The sequence below is a fragment of the Zalophus californianus genome, chromosome 3, assembly GCF_009762305.2.
Source record: "Zalophus californianus isolate mZalCal1 chromosome 3, mZalCal1.pri.v2, whole genome shotgun sequence".
Classification (NCBI taxonomy): domain Eukaryota; kingdom Metazoa; phylum Chordata; class Mammalia; order Carnivora; family Otariidae; genus Zalophus; species Zalophus californianus.
The window spans coordinates 191805990-191824579 of record NC_045597.1 but is presented as its reverse complement, the minus strand read 5'-3'; the positions used below and the strand labels follow the sequence as shown (position 1 = coordinate 191824579).

Here is an 18590-nt window from a genome sequence, read left to right as displayed (position 1 = left end):
GGAAACCGAGAGATCTTAAACATGCTCGCGGCCCTCTGTTCCACAGCCAGGGATGAAGACCGGGCCTGAGCCTGCCGGTCGGGCCCTCAGTAATATAACCTCTGGACAGCTGGAGAGTCACATGGGAGCTGAACGGACTCCAGAAATCTCTTCTCTGGACAGGGCCTGGCTTTCAAATCCATTGTCCGACTGCAGGCACTAATCTCCCGTCTTGGATGTCAGATGCTGGTTATTAACTATCTTGTCTGCCTTCCTGCCATAAAACTAGTCTTGACGACTCCCTCTCATTCTGGGCCCCCTTCCCCCAACCTGCAGGAAGGTGGGTACTTCACCATAGCTGGGAGCAGCCCATCCATGTTGAGAAAGAAAAGCCCATCCCTGTCTTTCAGAATTGGACCCTCCATCATATGGATTATAAGCAGAACAACACATCATCACCCAGACCTGTGGTTGCAGGTCTGCAGGTGGGGGGCTGAGGAGGCCATTCACGATGGGGGAGAATTCCTGAGTCTCCCAAGTGGCGCGGGGCCCAGCCAAACTTGCTGGTGGCACTTGGGGGGGTGGCCACACCCCGGAGGGAATGACTGCGTGGAGGAGGGATCCCCCGGCCCCCAGAGGTGGTGTGGGCGCAGCAGAGAGGAGCTGGACCTGCAGGGGTGGTGGGAGGGCACCCCAGCAGGAACCCAGCACAGAGCCCCCCTCCAACACAAGACCCAAGGCCCCAGCGATGGACAGGGAGGGCGGAAACCCTGGAGGTCAGTGGGACCGGAGTCCCCCTCTGTCCGTCCTGAGGCCGGATCTTCCCATCCCCGGGAGGAGCAGTCAGGCTAAGGGTGACAAACCTGGGAGGGGGCGTTAGAGAAACACAGCGCCTCCCCCGCTGTGGCGTGCAGCCAGGATCCAGGTGTCCGAGCCCAGGACTGGCCACCCTGGCTTGCCTCTGGCCCCAGGTGCGGCCCCCACTAGAGGCGGCTCCCAGCTATTTGTAGCAGGAATAACTTCATTTGACCGAAATACATCCTTTATTTTCCCGGACTTCGAGTGCAGCAAAGACCCGTGCCGCTCCCACGGAGAAACCCTCAGCTTTGAAATGAGGGATAATAAAGCTGAGACACTCCCTGCGGTTGGGTGACCCCCCCCCACCACATGGGAGTCTGGCTTCCTGCGGGCGTCCAGGTGATCCTGCAGCAGGCGGCTTTACCATCCAGCCTCCCGCCCAGCCCGGGCCCGGGTGACACATGACCGTGGCGGACTTTGCCCTGGGAGCCTCCCGGGAAGGGAGGCGGAGACCTGACCCGGGGGCGTGGGGCCGCTGGGCCCCACCTTGGCCAGAGCTGCGGGCTTTTACCTGTTTTCTGTTGGAGCAGAAACTCTGTCTGTCCCTGCCTGTGGGGGGAAGAAAGCTTGCCGGGACAGAGAGGAGGGAGAAAGGGGAGACGGGTGGGGGTCCTGTAGGACCCGGTGGTGACAAGCTACCAGGCTTCCTGGAGGTGATCAGGCCTGGGGAACACGTGAGTCGTTGTTTTAACTTCTGTGTGTTTTGCAGAGTGTGTGTGTGTGTGTGTGTGTGTGTGTGAGCGTGCGTGTCTGTGTATATCTCTGTGTCCACGCGTGTCCGTGTATTTCTGTGCGTGTGTGTATGCACATGTGTGCACGTGTCTATGCGTGTCTCTGTGTGCACATGCGTACACGGGTGTGGGAGGGTGCCTGTGCCTTTGGCCTTGTGCGCATAATCAAACGGGCAAAGTGTGGGGTGAGGAGTGTGTTCTCCTGAGGACCAGAGGGCTGTTGTTTGGATCTGCTGTGGCTGCTGGGTCAGGTTCCGGGAAGGAGATTCCCGTTTATATGGTGGCTTTGGGAAAAGTCCAGCTCCGGGCCTTGACCTTAAACTGATGTGGGGGAGCCCCCCTCAGATGGATCAGGATACTGAGTTAGTGCAGATTGACGGGGGGGCATTACCCTCTGCTCAGTAATCTCGGTGCTCTTTACGTGCCCAGGCAGGGGTGACACCAGTGACGTCCTGGACGGTAGCCTCAGCAAAGCAGACCCTTCCCTGAAACCCCCTCCCCTACCGAGAGAAAGGACTAGTTCAGATTTGTAATCCTTTCTTTTTCCCTTTGGTGGAAAAGAGACAAGCTGGTAAGAAACGTTAAGGAACCCCAAACCAGGATGCTCCAGAGGGCATCTCTTACCCGTAATCATGAATATTGTGTTCCTGAGAAGATCTTTGTGTTTAGAAAGACTTCAAATAACCCCATCTTGATTAAATTCTAGAGGTTGGGTCAGAAGTCCCATTTTCAATTTTCTCTCTGATTGTTGGAAGCTTACAGCATGTCATCACACAAAAAGTTGTACACAAAAGTGCTTTCTGCAGTCTTCCTTATTACCGAGAAAACAATTATGACCAAGAAAAAGTCCGTAGTTGGGAAATGAGTCGGCAAAGTGGAAAAGCGGTAGGAATGTTCTGTGGTCACTAAATATATTAAGCTGAATGCATGTGGAACATAAACAGCAATGTGGAAAGCTGCTTTTTATTACGTATGTTGCTTTTTGTAAAGATATGATACATAATTTTATGTTAAAGTTCTGGGTTTGGGTTTGCTTGTTTTTAAGATTCATAGCCAAAAAAACAAGAAGAAAATAGGCAAAATGCCTTTCCTGGTTATATTAAGCGGGTGGGATTTTGGGTGATTTCGTTTTTCTCATATTGACAATGATATGTTTATATTTATAGTAAAATGCTATTTTTTAAACAAAGAGATGTCTCATTGCTAAAGGAATAAGATGCTGTAATGCGGCATCATAGGAATGGTATATTCATTCGTAATCCACCTGTTTTGGTTAATTCAGACATGTCTTAGGCTAAAGATTTTCTAGACCTAAGAGCTTTATTAATCCGAGTGCATAAATAGCGAGGAAAACTTGAAGGGGTATCTTTAACTACTTGAGAATGCATCGCTGTAGGTGTGTTAGAACTTTCTCTGTGCAAAATTAGAATACAAATCAATGGGACACTTGCTTCCAGGCAGGAGCTGTAAGTACTTCTGGCTAGAAACAAGGGCATAGCTTGGGGTGGCACCGAAAGCTGGGACATTCCATTCTTATTTTTTTTTTTTTTAAGATTTTATTTATTTGTTTGACAGAGAGAGACACAGCGAGAGAGGGAACACAAGCAGGGGGAGTGGGAGAGGGAGAAGCAGGCTTCCCGCGGAGCAGGGAGCCCGATACGGGGCTCGATCCCAGGACCCTGGGATCATGACCTGAGCCGAAGGCAGACGCTTAACGACTGAGCCACCCAGGCGCCCCTGGGACATTCCGTTCTTAAAAGGATTTCTTTTTTTCCGGCTTGGTTGAGCTGTAATGGACATTCAACGTTGTGTAAGTTCAATGTATACACCACGGTGATTTGACGCATTTATGTACTCTAACGTGAAGGCCACCATGCTGTTAGCTACCACCTCCATCCTGGCTCATAATTACCATTTCTGGACCTGAGAACATTTAAGAGCTACTCTCCTAGGGACTTTCAAGGACGTAATACAGTGTCATTAGCTATAATCTCCATGCTGTATGTTAGATGCCCAGAATTGTTCATCTTGTAACTGGAAATTTGTATCCTTCGGTATCTTCTCATTCCCCTTCCCCAGCCTTTGGTAACCAGTATTCTGCTCTGTTCCTTTGAATTTGAGGGGGGTGGAAAAAGCAGCAGTTTATAAATTAGGGTTTGGTATTGAGCTGACTGTCCTCTTGGCCAGAGCCCAGGCCAGTGGCTCCCCTGGACGGGCTCACTGCACCACTGCTCTTGATGTGGGAAGTGCGTGCTGGTGCTCTCTGCAAGGGCAGGAACCACACTGGGGTGCCCAGTGTGACTGTGAACGCAGCCTGCTCTGGCTTTGAATTCTGCGTCCTTGTCTTAGAAGAGCTGCCGGGCCTCTCTGTAAGGTGGGGTAATGCCAGGACCCCTGGAGGCTGCTAGCCCAACTTCAGTAGGAGGCTCTGTGCAGCGCTGTGTGCGCACGTCCGCCCTGCTCCTCCGGGGAGGTGGCCTGTGTGTCAGGCTTCGTCACTTCAGGCTTCACAGTCTCCTCCAAGTACCCATGCAGGACAACCTTAAAGCAAGTAACGTTCAGCTTTTCTTGGCCGCTCAGAGCTGAGCCCCCTGCATGGAGCTGTTCTCAATGGCTGCTGGAGGCGCTTCTCCTGTTCAACATTTTTGCAGATGCCCCAATTCACTGCGTGGCCAGCTGCCTGGGGTTTGACCGGCCGTGCAAACCATGGGCTAAACAGCATGTCTGTCCAGTGATGGCTTTTGGCTGAGTCATTCCTGTGTGTGTTCATAAAATATTTATTGAGCACCTGCTATATGATCAATGAGTCTCGTCCTTGCTCTGATGAGAGGTTACAGCGCGGTGCGTGTGAGAATATTAATAAAATAATTATATAAAGTGGATCTCATTAGAGGTTACAGTCCAGCAAGAGAGGTAAGTCATTAGAAAATCATTCTATGAGTTAAGGCAGAGTTCAAAACTGGGATTATTTCAATCAAGAAAAGGGACAGGGGACTGTGGGCCACATGATGGCAGAGACTTTTATCTATTTTATTATCTGCTGTTGATGGGGACCGGATCTGATCAGGGGTGGCCGCCGTGGCAGGATGGAGGTTTGCATCAGCGGGACAGAGAGACCTGAGCAGATCTAGCAGATTTACCAGAAGCGGGCAACTCCCCAGGTGACCTTAGTATCCGATTCGCGAAAACAGAGATGGAAAACTTAAAATACTTTATCTTTCCAATCCTTCTCTGAAACACCATGCATCGACACTGTAAGCATCGTACTTGATGGCAAAACTCGTGAATCCCGCATAGGATGGGGTTCCACGTGCCTTCTGACAACTCCCCTCTGCCGTGTCGAGCCCCCTGTCCCCAAGGGGCAGAAACAGCCCTGAATCCTTCTCTCAGACCCTGTAACTCCCCGGTCACTTCTGTTGAAAACAGTTTTGTTAGTATTTAGGACTCAGCCCTGCTTGTTCCGGGACTTTGGTCCCAAGCTGGCTTCTTCCCCTTCTGTCCCTGCAGGCAGACCAGACAGGGACAGCTGCGGGGTGGGGGTGGGGGACACAGTTTGCTTCTTGCTGCTGTCACTTTTCTCTCTGTTCCTCTTGGAAATTCCTTCCCTTCGGGCATTCCCATCACCCTTGGGGGCCTCCCTCCTGCCCACTGAATGAGGAGGGAGAGGAGACTGTTCCCAGGACTGCCTGCTCCTGGTGGGTTTCCATGTTTTTTAGGGAAGTTTTTCTTCCTAGAAGCGACCCAGATCATAAATGGAGACAAAGTGGGGACATTAGAATGTCACCAGTCTACAGGTCCTAGGGAAATAGTGGGTCTGGCAACAGTCTTCAGGGACCCCTAACATCGCCACCAGAGCTCTTGGCCATTATTCGCCCCCTGAGGAAATGCAAAGCACTCATGAAGCATTCTTGCCAAATGACAGCCTGTATCTGATCACATTTCTGTTCAGAACCACCAAGCTGTAGCAAATACAGGGTTCACAGGACATGGCAAGAACAGGGGACACAAACAGCAAGGTCCAGGCTGCAAAGCTGCAGGACAATCTGATCTCTTGAACAAGTTAATTACAAAGAAAAGAAAAACAGAATACCTGTATATATACTGAGATTTGCTGATGGAACAACAGAATGTCTGGGCTTTGCTTCAAACCAATCGTTGGTGAGAGGGGGTCTGGGGATGTGAGTGAACCAAGGTTTTGGAAGTGGAAGAGGGTGCATGAGGCCAGGTGGGACGGTCTCCGTTCCACTGAAATTTTCTGTAATGAAAAGATATGCAGGGTTTACCCAAATTTATTTTGATCACAGAGCTGTTCTTCTCTATGGCATATCCCTAATGGGTGCTGAGGCTTTAGATAAAGCGGGAAAGACCAAAATACTTTAAGGTCCTTGAAACACTGACTTTTTCTTTAGATAGATTCTTTTGAAACACTGACTTTAACCCATGAGCCGCAATGGAGAGAGCACGTTGCCTCTCGGGTGATTCAGGTACTTTTTGGGAATAAGTAATTGATTGATTTTTTTAAAAAGTGAGAAGTCATGGGAATGAGGACAACAAGGCACTATGATAACCAGCACACACTGATTGTTTTTCAGGGTGTGTAGCGCTTAGGATGCAGTGGGTCCTGCTGGGCACCTTGAGGACACTTCCCAAGCACTGCTCACAACAGACCTGTCACGCAGGATCTGCTCACCCCGCTCTGCAGATGAAGAGATGGGGTGCTGAGTGGTGCAGGGGGACCAACCCAGGCTGCCTGCTTCTGACTCTGTGCTCTGTGCTGTTCAAGGCTGTCTGCCTTCCACCAGGGAAGCGGGGCCCCAAGGGTGAACTTGCTAAGATCATTTGGTGGCAGACATTCAACCTCTTTGCAAATGCTGTCTCTTTGCAGGGCATGGTGCAGGCGGGAGGGGTTCCCTCTCCTGGGGCTGCCCCGGACCAGCCCTGCGCGTTCAAGCTGGTCCTCTTGGGAAGTGGGTCCGTGGGCAAGTCCAGCTTGGCCCTCCGGTATGTGAAGAATGATTTCAAGAGCATCCTGCCCACCGTGGGATGTGAGTGATACGGGACAGCACGCCCTTGGTTAGTCTGCTAGAGGAGAAGCCAGGGTGATGGCCCAGGTGTGGGGCATTTCCCACACTCTGCCGGGGCCTTGGGCTGCGCCCAGTACTGCAGGGAGGGGATGAGGCCCAGCTTGGTCAGACACACGTGCAGTCCAGAGGGCGGTCCGGTGTCAGCTTAGCGGGAGGCTGCAGGGGGCAGAGATTCAGGGTCAGGGCCTCGGCCCCCAGGGCTTGGTGTGAGGGGTTCTACTTGGTGGAGGGGGAGCCCAGGGGAAAGCCCCCTAGGCTCTGCCACTCAGCTGCCCAGACAAGCCGACCTTCTCCCCTGCCCTGTGTCCCTCCTGCCAAAGCTATTCTCCTGGGTAGTTTCCCGAAGAGTGGCTCCCTTTCTGCCTGGTCTCAGTTTACCATCTGGCCTGGATTGGGGGGGTGGGGTGCAGAGGATGGGGCAGCTGGGAGGGAAGACCCTCTCCCTGCACTTCTTAAAGAGGTAACATATCATGGCTCTCAAGAGAAAGGCTCTTTGGAGCATCTGCTGGGCTGTCAGCCTCTGTCACATGCTGCCTGGGGCTGAAATCCTGTTTCCCACCCAGAATAGAGGAACTCAACATGCACTTCATGCCGACCCTCCTGACAGGTGGCCAGCATGGCGAAAGACAGATCCTGCACTCGGGGCCAGAGCCTTGGCTTCAGACTTGGACTCTGCCATAGACAAGCCTTCTACTTAGCACTTTGTCGAGTCCACTCATTCATTCATTCATTCACTCGTTCATTCATTCACTCCCTCCCTCACTCATGTAGCAAGTACCTGCTGGGCATGGCCTCTGTCCCAGGCTGCACTTGGTGTGGAGGATTCTAGAAGATGCCAAACGGGCACACTGGACATGGACACACAACGCTAAATTTGATGCATGCGTTAGCTACTTGGGAGCCCTGCAGTCTTCTCAGGAGGGTGATTCCCAAGAGCGCCTGAGGGCCACGGGGGCTGAGGGATCTGCCAGGCCCAGGCCCCCAGCGCTAGTGGTGAGCCGGGCAGAGGAGGGGTGAGGGGCTGGCACCAGGACAGGGAAGCTCCAAGAGAGCCCCGAGAGACAGTGGTTCAGGCTGGCTGAGGGGGCCCAGGGCGACCTTCTCCATCAGCAGGAAGCGTGACACCACTCAGCCATGATACTGGACTGGACTTAAAAAAATACAACAAGGTGCTAAGTTTGGCCTCGGGGTGGGGGGGGTGGCTTCATCTGAGAGCAGAGACTGGAGAAGGGGGCCTGGCCCAGTGGGATCTCAAGGGCTGTGCACCTTGTGAACCAGGTGTGAACAGGTGATGCAGATTCAAGATGAGGAAGAGAGACAGCAGGTTCTAGACCAGACAGCTCCTTGGGGTTGCATGGAAGACAGAGGCCTGCAAACTGGCTTACTAGGGCTCTGCTTGATTTTGCAAATAAGGTTTTCCAGGAACCCAGCCATGCCCATCGTTGCATATCCTGTGGGGCTCGTTTCAGTCTGAGGCCAGCATTGAGTAGTTGCAACTGTGACAGTAGGTCCCTTGAAGATGAAAATATTTACCGCCTTTTGCCAAAAAAGTTTGGGACCTTTGCTCTACCAATGTGTGAGAGGGGGCCCGTACCCTGAGGCAGTGGGCTGCCCCTGGGCTCCAGTGGGAGGGGAGGGGCAGGGATCGTGGTGTGGACACTCCCTGTGAGCCGGGAACTTGGCTCCATGGGATCAGCACTTGCTGGGTCCAAGGGGGTGGGCTGCAATGTGGACCCTACCCGGGGGGCAGGAGGGGGCCCCTAAACAGGGAGCCAGCTGCGCCTGGGGATGGAGCAGGCACTCTGTATTAATGGGAAGGTCACTAACTTTCCCAAGCCAAGCAGACAGCGTTTCCCAGCCCACAGTAGGTACAGGGATGCTGGGTGAGGGCCTGTCCTGCCCACAGCAGCCTGCACTGGTTCCTTCAGCAAGTCACGGACCACGCTGTCACCCTCCCACACACTCTTCAGAGGTTCTGCTGGGCTCAGGAGGGTAGACAAGCCTGGGCCCAGGTCAGAGTGGGGGTCTTCGCCTGGGGGCGAGGACTAGGTGTGCTGTCTCCACTCGTGGTCCTCTGCCTGGCCCCTGGACCAGCCTCATCCTCGTGGGCAGCTTTAGCTGCCCTCCCCCCTTCCAGGCTCAGGACCCTGCCTCTACCTTGGGGCTGGAGCTTTGGGCATTTGTTCCCTTCCCACTGTGCCCAGGGTGCATGAGTGTGTGGTGGCAGAAAACCACCAGATGAGCACCCACGGAGCCAGAGCGCTCTAGCTGACTCCGGCAATCCTTTATTCAAGCTGTTGCCAACCACGGGGTTAGAACTTACTGATGGAGCTCCTGCTATGTGTCAGCAACCGTGCTGGGTGCTGGGGACGGAGAGGTGAAAAGCCTTCCTTTGCTGTGAGGAGCTAAATCCCATGTGGAAATGCTGGCTTCCTCCACTTAAATGTCTGGGTCCACTTCACATGCTTTATGATACCACAGCCTGTGGAGGTGTCTACTACAATTATTGCATTACTATAAAAATAAATAAAGAAGGGCAGTTAATTATTTTATTTGTTACTATACTATGATATTTATCAGTGTATTATCGTCTATATGACTTATCAGTTATTATGCTGTTATAATTATTACATCGTTATATATTATTATAAAGGTCGATCTTCCCACTTTTCAGGCGAGGCGATGGAATATGATCTTCCTTTCACTTATGTAAATGTAGTCTGTGTTTTACAAAAACCCTCTGAGGGCGGACGCTTCCGTTGCTCGTTTCCACATGTGGCATCAGCTTTATCGAGAGAACTTGCTTTTGTTCTGGAGCAGGTGCAGAGGAGCTCAGCCCAGCGAGAACTCGGGGCTCACCTCCTCCTCGGCAGGTGGGCAGGTCGGCCGGTGGCTGGGACGATAAAGGAGGGAGTGTGGGCCTGGTGCTTTGCGTACTGGAAACTCTCAGTAACTGTGAGCCGAGTGACCGACACATGGCTAAACGGCTTGTTCGCTCATCTTGACATTGTCGTCTGTGAACCGGGGATGTAGACACCCCCTGTAGTGGGCTCTCCATGTGAGGCTGGCTCAAGGCTGTCTTAAGTCGTGGGTTACCATGTTATGACTTAAGGTCATCACCTACCGACCCCCCCCCTCCACTCCAGAGAGCAGAAGTGGGACCAGGGGCTGGCGTGTCCCGGTGTCCCAGGTGGTGCTGCCTTCCGAGCAGGTTGGCTTCAAGATACTCCAGCCTTTGGGAGGGTGGGGGTCCCTGGGCCCCCTGCCAAGGGGTCTGGATCTGTGGGTGATCGCGGGGTGCACAGGCCCTGGGTACAGCCTTCCAGAATGGTGTGCAAGCCAGGACAGTGTTCTAGCTGTCTCAGGGCAAGACCCTGTCCAGCCAGGGGAGAGACAGACCTGTGTGCCCGAAGCAGAGCCAGACTGGGAATCTCAAGTGAGCACAGCCCCCTGGGGGTCCACCTGCTGAGAGGAGACCCAAAAAGCCCTGGAACTCCTGGCCAACCCCCCCGCCCCCCACGGAGGCCCCCATCCCACTGCGGGAGAGGGCCTGGTGGGGGAGGTGGCAGCTCCAAGGGGGAGTGCTGTGGCCGGGGGCCTGGACCACGGGGAGCTCCCAAAGACCCCACTGGGCTCCCCCCAGACCCCTCATCCTGGAGTCCCTACTGGCCACAGCCCTCGGAATTCTGGCCCGTTTCCCAATGCCGGCCGCACTGAGTGACATCTTTTGGAGAAACGGTGACATCTAGTGCTGGCATGCGTATTTGCTGGTGGATCGCCGTGGCCTGCGTGCGAGGGAAAGAAAGGCAGCCCGCTGGCATTCAGCGTTGTCACCATCCTGGCTCCTGTCAGCTCTGACCCAGGAGAGATACTATGCATTTCAGGTTCCCTTCAACCAGGACTCCGCTGAAAGGCAAACACAGTGGAGAGGCTTCAGTGAGCGGAATCAGCTGTTTGTTGGCATTAAAACCAGAAAGAGCACAATCACGTTCCTTATGTCAACATTTATGGAGACACTTTTTAATCTGGGGCAATACAGTAAAGCTGGGGGCAATCCGTCATTCTTACGCCCTTCACTGCGCAGATGGGGGCGCTGTGCAGCTCACCTGCTTCCAGGAGCCCCCCTCCAGCCCCCCAGAGGATGGAGCTGAGGCCAGGGCTGATGCTGGGGCGCCAGTGCTGAGGTCCGTGGTGGGACCAGAGGCAGAAGGAGACCTGGTTTGTGCCGTGATGGGACCATGATATGCAAATGCACCCGGTGGCCCCAGCTCAGTCCACCCGAGGCCCCGTGAAAATGTGTGCATGTGTCATCTCCACCAGCCTATTCTAGAATGGAAAAATTCCTGGTTCTTGGCCTGATCCCACCCCCCCACTCCCCAACTTGTGGCTAATATCATTTGGTGGTTTGGGGCTTTAGCTGTGACGATGTAGAAAATGTGGTCAGTGGGTTTCTGAACAAGGGAGATAATTAATGTGGGCTGTTTTCCTGATTGGAGCCAAGGGTTTCCATGGGGCCGGGGTGGGTGGAAGGTTGACTTGGGGACCAGTCCAGGGGCCCCGGAGGGACCTCGTGTCTCTCTCCGGGGGAGTCAAGGTTCTGCGGTCTGTGAACACCCCGTCACTCGTGCCTCAGCATCGCTGGGACTGAAAGCCCTCTCTGCAGCTTTGTTGGGGTGCACGTGGACTGAGGCTCGACCAGCAGCCGTCGTTTACCAAGTGGAGAAGAAGCAGATGGGAAGCTAGGGTTGCTGAGCCGGCGAGGCTGACCCGAGCGTGACGCCCATGGGGAAGCTGGCGGTGGCGGGTTTTAGGGTACAACCAAAATCAAGTTCAGGAATGTGACTGGACATGAGAGAAGGATGTGGACAGAAGGCCACCGTCCCAGCCAGTGAGTCAGGGAGAGCCCAGGGCAGGCAAAGGAAGGGGAGCTTCATGCACAGGTCTGCTCTCTCTTTTCTCGTCGTTTGACACCCACTGTGGGAAGGGGGCACGGTTGGCTCCCAGTGAAGAAGAGGGCACTGAGATTTAGAAGGGTGGGAGAGACAGGCAGGGAGGTTGGGAGGGAGCGGGAGGGAAAGAGATCAAGCATCCTGTGTCTCTTCTTACAAAGGCACGGACCCCACTGTGGGGGCCCCACCCTCATGACCTCATCTAACCCTGATTACCCCCAGAGGCCCCCCCTCCTAAGACCGTCACTTTGGGGGATAGGTCTTCACATATGAATCTGGGGGGACCGGCACCTAGGAGGTTTATGGGACTTCAGGTTCGTGGCTATGCAGGGAGAGGCAGGATGTGCAGGCAGACACCGGTGGGTGGGTTCTGTTAGGAGCCCCCCCCCCAAGCTAGAGTCTCCTGCCACAGAATCACGGTCTTACCCACTCTATGCTGAAAACCTCCGCCCAGACTCGTCCCTTATCCTCTGTCCCTAGCAGGGTGAATCGTCCCCCCAAAGCTATGTCCACATCCTGCCTGCCTCGATGGCCCAGCCCGAGCTGTAGATAAAGACCGTGTCCTCTAGGTAAAGCTCCCCCCGGGCTTCTGTTTCAGGTGCGTTCTTCACGACGGTGGTGGATTTGGGCGCCGTGTCTCTGAAGTTGGAGATCTGGGACACGGCTGGCCAGGAGAAGTACCACAGCATCTGCCACCCGTGCTTTAGGGGTGCCAACGCTGCGCTTCTGGTATACGACGTCACCAGGAGGGTGAGGCTCACCTCCGGCACGTCCCCACCCTCCTCTGCAAGGTGTCTGCTTTCTGTTCTCTCAGGCGCAGGGCTGCTCTCTTCTGAAGGCTTTCCGTGACCAGCCCATGCTGGTGCTTTATGGGAAAATCACCACAACCAGTAGACAACTCTTTCGTGAACGTCTGCCACTTCCTCCAGGAAGCCCTCCCTGATAACCCCTGCTCCTACTACTGCATGGTTGAGTCTGTGTCCCTCCATGGTCCTCTCAGAACACCCTGCATAGAGCACTCCTATCCATCACCCATGATTCCCTGGGTGCCCACAGCATTGGTGAGGGGTGTGTCCTGGAGACAGCACACGGCCTCGGGCCCTACCTCTCCCCCAGTGTCGTGTGGGTCGATGCTAAGTACGAGTGAGCAGGTACTTAGAGCAGGAGGAGGGAAGGGCAGGGTTCTGTGGGAATTGATAGGAGGGGCACCTGACTCAGCTTGGGGCGGGGGTGTTTCCTGCAGGAAGGGAGAGAAAAGTGGGGATCAGCCTGGTGGGGTGAGGTGGGGAGAGGCGGAGGGCAGGTGAGCAGGAAGAGAGCAGAGTCTGTGGATGGGGTGGGGGTGGGGCAAGCAGGACGCCACGGGCTGCAGCGTGGGAGGCCGGCCACTTGAGCAGCTCAGCTGTAGGGAGGGGCGAGGGGCTACTTGCGGGGACTGTCACATGGCCAGTTGGATCACATGCCTTTTCCCAGGGCGGCCACCAACCTCTGCTTGTTCTTTGCCGGGATAGCCGATGAAAGCCACCCATGGGATTTGTCTGATGTTGATTTTTTCCCTTTGTTAGGATTCCTTCTGCAAGGCTCAGCAGAGGCTAAAGGACCTGGAGAGGGAGTCCCCCCCAGGGGAGGAGGTGGTGATGCTGGTCGGGAACAAGATGGACCTTGGCGAGCAGCGGGAAGTGACATTCCAGGTAGCCCTCGACACTGGGTCATTTTGTTCCCCGAGGCGGGAAGAGACTGACCCCAAAGCACACATATCCGCGCGCACACACACACACCCGCACCCTGTCACCCGCCCACTCACATGCACACACCCACCCACCCACGTATGTCACATGCACAAACACATACACTTCCCACTTGAATTTCCCTCTTAGGCAAAGATTTCTGGGCTCTCCTGGAGAAGTCAGGTCTAGAGATGGCTATTCCGCAGACGTGGGGAGGGCTGCACGCACTACCGAGGCCAGCCCCGCTGCGAGCTGGCGGAGGGTTGGCCCCGTGTCCTGCCTCCCAGGGAGCGGGGAGACGCTGTGCGGCCCACCTGCAAGGGTCCCTGCCGGGTTAGCCAGGGTCGCGAGGAGTCCACGGCCCTTCATACCCCGCCCTCCCACGTTCACTTATGTGGGTTTGCAGATCTTTTTCTTTGTGCTCAATAAATTATTGATAAAGGGACAGGCGAGTAAATCCAAATTTCCTTGCTAGGAACTGAGTGAGGGATAGACAAGAAGCAAGCCAGAGTTTTGTAAAACAACCAAAGGCAGAAAAAATGCCTTGGAGATGCATGCAGAGTGCTGTGAGACATCAGGGCAGTGAGCGAGGGGTGTGTATGTGTCCGCGCGTATAGGGTGCAGGTGTGTGTGTGCGCGGGAGGGGTGCGCGTGTCCGCGCGTATAGGGTGCAGGTGTGTGTGTGCGCGGGAGGGGTGCGCGTGTCCGCGCGTATAGGGTGCAGGTGTGTGTGTGCGCGGGAGGGGTGCGCGTGTCCGCGCGTATAGGGTGCAGGTGTGTGTGTGCGCGGGAGGGGTGCGCGTGTCCGCGCGTATAGGGTGCAGGTGTGTGTGTGCGCGGGAGGGGTGCGCGTGTCCGCGCGTATAGGGTGCAGGTGTGTGTGTGCGCGGGAGGGGTGCGCGTGTCCGCGCGTATAGGGTGCAGGTGTGTGTGTGCGCGGGAGGGGTGCGTGTCCGTGTGTATAGGGTGCAGGTGTGTGTGTGTGCGGGAGGGGTGTGTGTGTCCGTGTGTATAGGGTGCATGTGTGTGTGAGGGAGGGGTGTGTATAAGTGGTGTTCATGCGTGCATAGGAGGGTGTGTAGGAAGGTGTGTGCGCAGGAGTGTGTGTGTCTGTCTGAGTAGGAGTGTGTGTGTGTGTATAAAAGGGTGTGCAGGAGTGTGCGTGTAGGAGGTGTGTGTGTATAAGAGGGTGTGCAGGAGATGTGTGTATAAGAGGGCGTGCGTGCGCATGTGTGCGGGCAGGTTTCAGGAAAGGCTCTGGGAGGGCACGTGCCAGCGGGACGAGTGGAGTGTGGCGGGCAGAGGGAAGGGCAGGGTACTGGCTGCAGGGGGGTCGGCTGACCTCGTCAGGAGGGGAAGGCCATAATGAGAAGGCATGTGGGCTCAGAAGCAGAGATCCCAGCGTGTGGCATTAGGGATTGGGGCCAATATTTGGGGGGCAATAAGGAGTCCTTTGAGGATTTTGAGAAGGTGGGGGCCGGGGCGTGATGGGTGATTTGGAAAGAGTATTTTGGAGGCAAGGTCAGGCCGAGCTGGGGAGACCAGGCCCTGGGAGACCAGGCTGGGAGGCAGGCAGCCCCGCTCGGGGGGTGTGAGAGGCTTCAGGCGGTGGCATCCCAAACTGGGCTGAGCCCGTCCCGCCCATGCAGGGAGGCCTCCTGGCTTAGAGCCCACAGTAACGGCCACCCTGAGGCCAGAGCCGTAGACTCCACCGGCCACCCGGGCCCTGGGCCACCTCCCTGGCCTCTTCTTTATTCCGAGCTCCCACTAAGCACAGCTGGGCCTTGGGTTGGGAGGGTCAGGTGCCAGGGACACAGGCGTCCAGCACGGGGGAGCCGGCAGGTGCTTTGGCCGAGGTGGAGACAGGGCTGATCTTTGGGCAGCACGGATTTTAAATGAATTTTCGGGCTCTCATTTTCACGTAATTTCAGAATTACAGAAAGTATTGCGAAAGTACTACAAAAAGGTCCCGTATGCAGCCGCCCCCCAGTCTTCCCAAATGCTGACGTCTCGCATAAACACAGGACAGCGATCGAATCAGCAAGTGGACATTCATAGGACACTAAGTACTCATCTTACTCAGATTGTACGAGTTTCCCACTAGCATGCTTATGAGTCACTCCCTGCAGGGCTAACCCTGGGGAAAGCCAGGAGGGACCCCCAGAAGGAGGGCCCAGGTGGGCTCCCCGACCAGGGGCTCTGCCTTCCGCCGGTCCTGCCTTCTCACTTGGTTTTGCCCCACGTCAGAGCCCCCAAGTGCTGGAGGGAGAGACGCGAGTGCAGGGAGGGCTCTCCTGGAGGGGGGTGTGAGATTTCCTGGGGAGGGTGAGCACCTCCCCACCTCCCCGCCTCCCCGCCTCCCTGGCCCTGGGCCCCTCCAGGAGCAGCAAGGCCCAGAACGGAGGTTCCTGGGTCTTAGAGGGCAGCCGAGTATGCCTGGGAAAGCGTGTTTTTGTAAGCGGTGTGGGGATTTTGTGGCTGTTCCCCACAGGAAGGGAAAGAGTTGGCAGAGAGCAAGAGACACTGTTCATGGAGGCCTCGGCCAAACTAAACCACCAGGTGACCGAGGTCTTCAGCGCCGTAGGTGAGTGGTGGGGCCCCCAGGAGAGCCGGGGTGGGGGCATCAGCTCTGGCTCTGCTTCTTGGCTCTTCTTTCTGGTGTCTGGGACCCGACAGAGTGTCTCCAGGGGCGGGAAGGTGAGCAGGATTGCCAGGGGCCCAGTGGCTCTGGGTAAACGTCAGGGAGGGTGGGGACCTGGGTGTGCCTGGTGTGCACTCTCCCAGACCGCCCTCCTCTGCCCTTCACAGCCCGGGAGCTCCTGCAGCGAGAAGAGGGGCAGCGCGCGGGGATGCAGGGCTGCCTCTGAACGGGGCACCTACCCGGCAGGGCAGATGCTGTGCCCACTAGCAGCGGCCGTGCCCGGAGGGGTCTGGGGAGGACACCCCCCTGCCCACCCCAGGTCGGGCTGCTCCTCGGGGAGGAGCCGCTGCCTCCATCCACGGAGCTGATTCACCGTCCGGGAAGCTTGCTCCCCGAGTCCTAGAGGTTCTGGGAGCTCCCTGAGCGTTCCCACTTCCCAAAGCCGGCGGGAATCATTCAGGAGAGGATCCCGGGCCAAAGGGCTTCCAGGAGTGATACAGGAAATGTTCATGTTTTAGTGTTTCTGGGCCCTGCTCCTGGGGAAGCTGCAGTTTAATATCTACCGAGGTCAAAATGACTCGGTAAAACCTGTTCAAGGCACGGGCGCCATTTCTGCCCCAAGCACGCATTGTACACCGGCTTTAGTAAAGAAAAAAAAAAACAACCCAACAAGGAGCATCCCAAACATAAAGACAAGAAAAAGAAAACACCTCCCTGGTTCCTGTAACGTTAAAGTCATATAACCTGGCACACACTAAAAACACAAGATAAAAATCTGTAACTTTCTGGAATGTCTTTTGTTGTGATGATCTGTAACTCTTTATGCAAAAGACATATATATGGGATGTTCCTTTCTCCAGGAGCACGCTCTCCTTTGTGAAGGTTGTGGGTCCCGGGCAGCTGTCCTCACTTGGGTTCCAAGAAAACACTTTTCCTTTTCTCTTTAACATTTTAGAAAAGGTTTGTTCAATTTGCGTTGTTGGGGGTGGGTGTTGGCCCCACCTCACCGGACACTGATGCCCGGTGCCCGGCCCAGATGGCCGTTCCCTCAGCTGCCTCGCCACCAGACACAGAGGAGGGAGGTGGTCCAGACGGGACCGAGGATTGGGAACATGTGCTGGGCAGGGCGCCGTCTTCCTGGGGCTGGGCCACCTGGCTCTGGGAGCTGGGGGAGAAGCGGACAGGCCCACATGGCGGTGACAGTGCCAAGAAGATCATGGGGATGCGTCCACTTCCTGCATCTCGGGGCGGTGGCCCCGGGAGGGACAGCGTCTAATGGGGCAGCTGGGGCGGGGTTGGGGTTGGGGGGGGCCAGGCCTCTCTCCGCTCCCTTCCCCTGGCTCTGAGTTTAGCAGGTGATGGTTGTGCCCAGCGAGCCTGAGGACGCAGACTTCTGGCCCGTGGTGCGAGTGGTACTGTTTATGTGTCGGCAAACATCGAACCACTTTCTCTAACCCGGTGTTGCTGAGTTTGCAAGGCTGGGGTTTGTTATGCCTCGTGTTCTAGGAGGGCTCATCCTGAGCGAATAAGGAGGCAGGCCCATGCGCCGACCGTGGCTCAGGTGGCACAGGACATTTCTCCAGGGGTGACACGTCATGCGTTCGCCCCGTTACTGCCTGCCTTTAGGGGGAGGCCCAGATAGTCTTTTGCGAGCTAAGCCCTGATGTTGAGGTGAGGGTATTTCAGAGGGGACTCTATTTTGTGAGGGGGAGGGGTAGTGTTGGTTTCATCCTTTCATCTTTGGGTCTGGGATAAGCAAGTCTGAAATTATAAATACTGACACCGCTGTCCGCCTGAAAAGGCCGGCTTCACTGTATTCATTGTAAGGATCAGCAGCAGGACAGGTGTTAAGCATCCTTTCATGATGACGCTGAACTCTGGACACCCATGAAGGGCGTGCCAGCATTTCTACGGGTTCCTCTGGACTGGTTCTCTGCTCGTGTCCACCCTGCATGGGCCCATCATCCCAGCCATGGACCTGGACCTTTGGCTGGGGTCCAGCGGTTGGGGAGCCCAGGACTGACCAGGACACATCCCGGCATTGGCTAGGACCCGTCTAGCTGAGGTCGTCTCAGCGTGGCTGTATCCCGCCAAAGGTCAGGGCTCCCCACAAGGCTCCCTCCTACGTTCTGGCCCCTGGTCCCTCCCTCATCCAGCAGGCCTGGGACCTCCTGCATTCCAACCTCATGGAAGGAGGTTGCGCCCAGGCTCTGAGGAGGTGAGGACAGCCCAGGTGCCCCACAGATCCAGGCCTTCCTGATGCATATTCTCAAGGAGATTCTCGTGTGTCTTTCCAGGCAAATGCGGATTTCACAAGGCTTCTCTTGTCATGATTGTCAAGAAAAGCTAAAGGATAAATATAGAGATAAAAGCGTCCGAGAGAGCCTGCTACCCAGATTTCCACTCACGCTATTATGTTTCTTAAACAATTTCATCGGTTTCTGACTGTTGTCAAGTTGCACGGTGTTTCATATGATTATTCCCACAGAGATGAATTACGTGGGGGTGAGTCCCTGGGGTGCCAGGCGATGTCTTTCGCTCTCCCGGCGACCTCCCCGCTGCAGCAGGGCTGGGGACCCCCTCTGTGCGCACCTGGTGGGACCAACCTTGGACACGTGTGT

At 55.5% G+C, this 18590-nt stretch overlaps 1 protein-coding gene across 1 annotated transcript; it reads left to right on the top strand.

Annotated features, from left to right (window-relative positions):
* Window positions 1-6456: 6456 nt before the first annotated feature.
* On the top strand, window positions 6457-16764 carry RAB17 (RAB17, member RAS oncogene family). The gene is given in 7 exon segments (XM_027591293.1): window positions 6457-6613; window positions 12200-12351; window positions 13167-13292; window positions 15820-15847; window positions 15850-15912; window positions 16137-16166; window positions 16169-16764. Coding segments are annotated over 7 exon segments (624 nt in total). The 3' UTR covers window positions 16237-16764.
* The last annotated feature ends 1826 nt before the right edge of the window (window positions 16765-18590 follow it).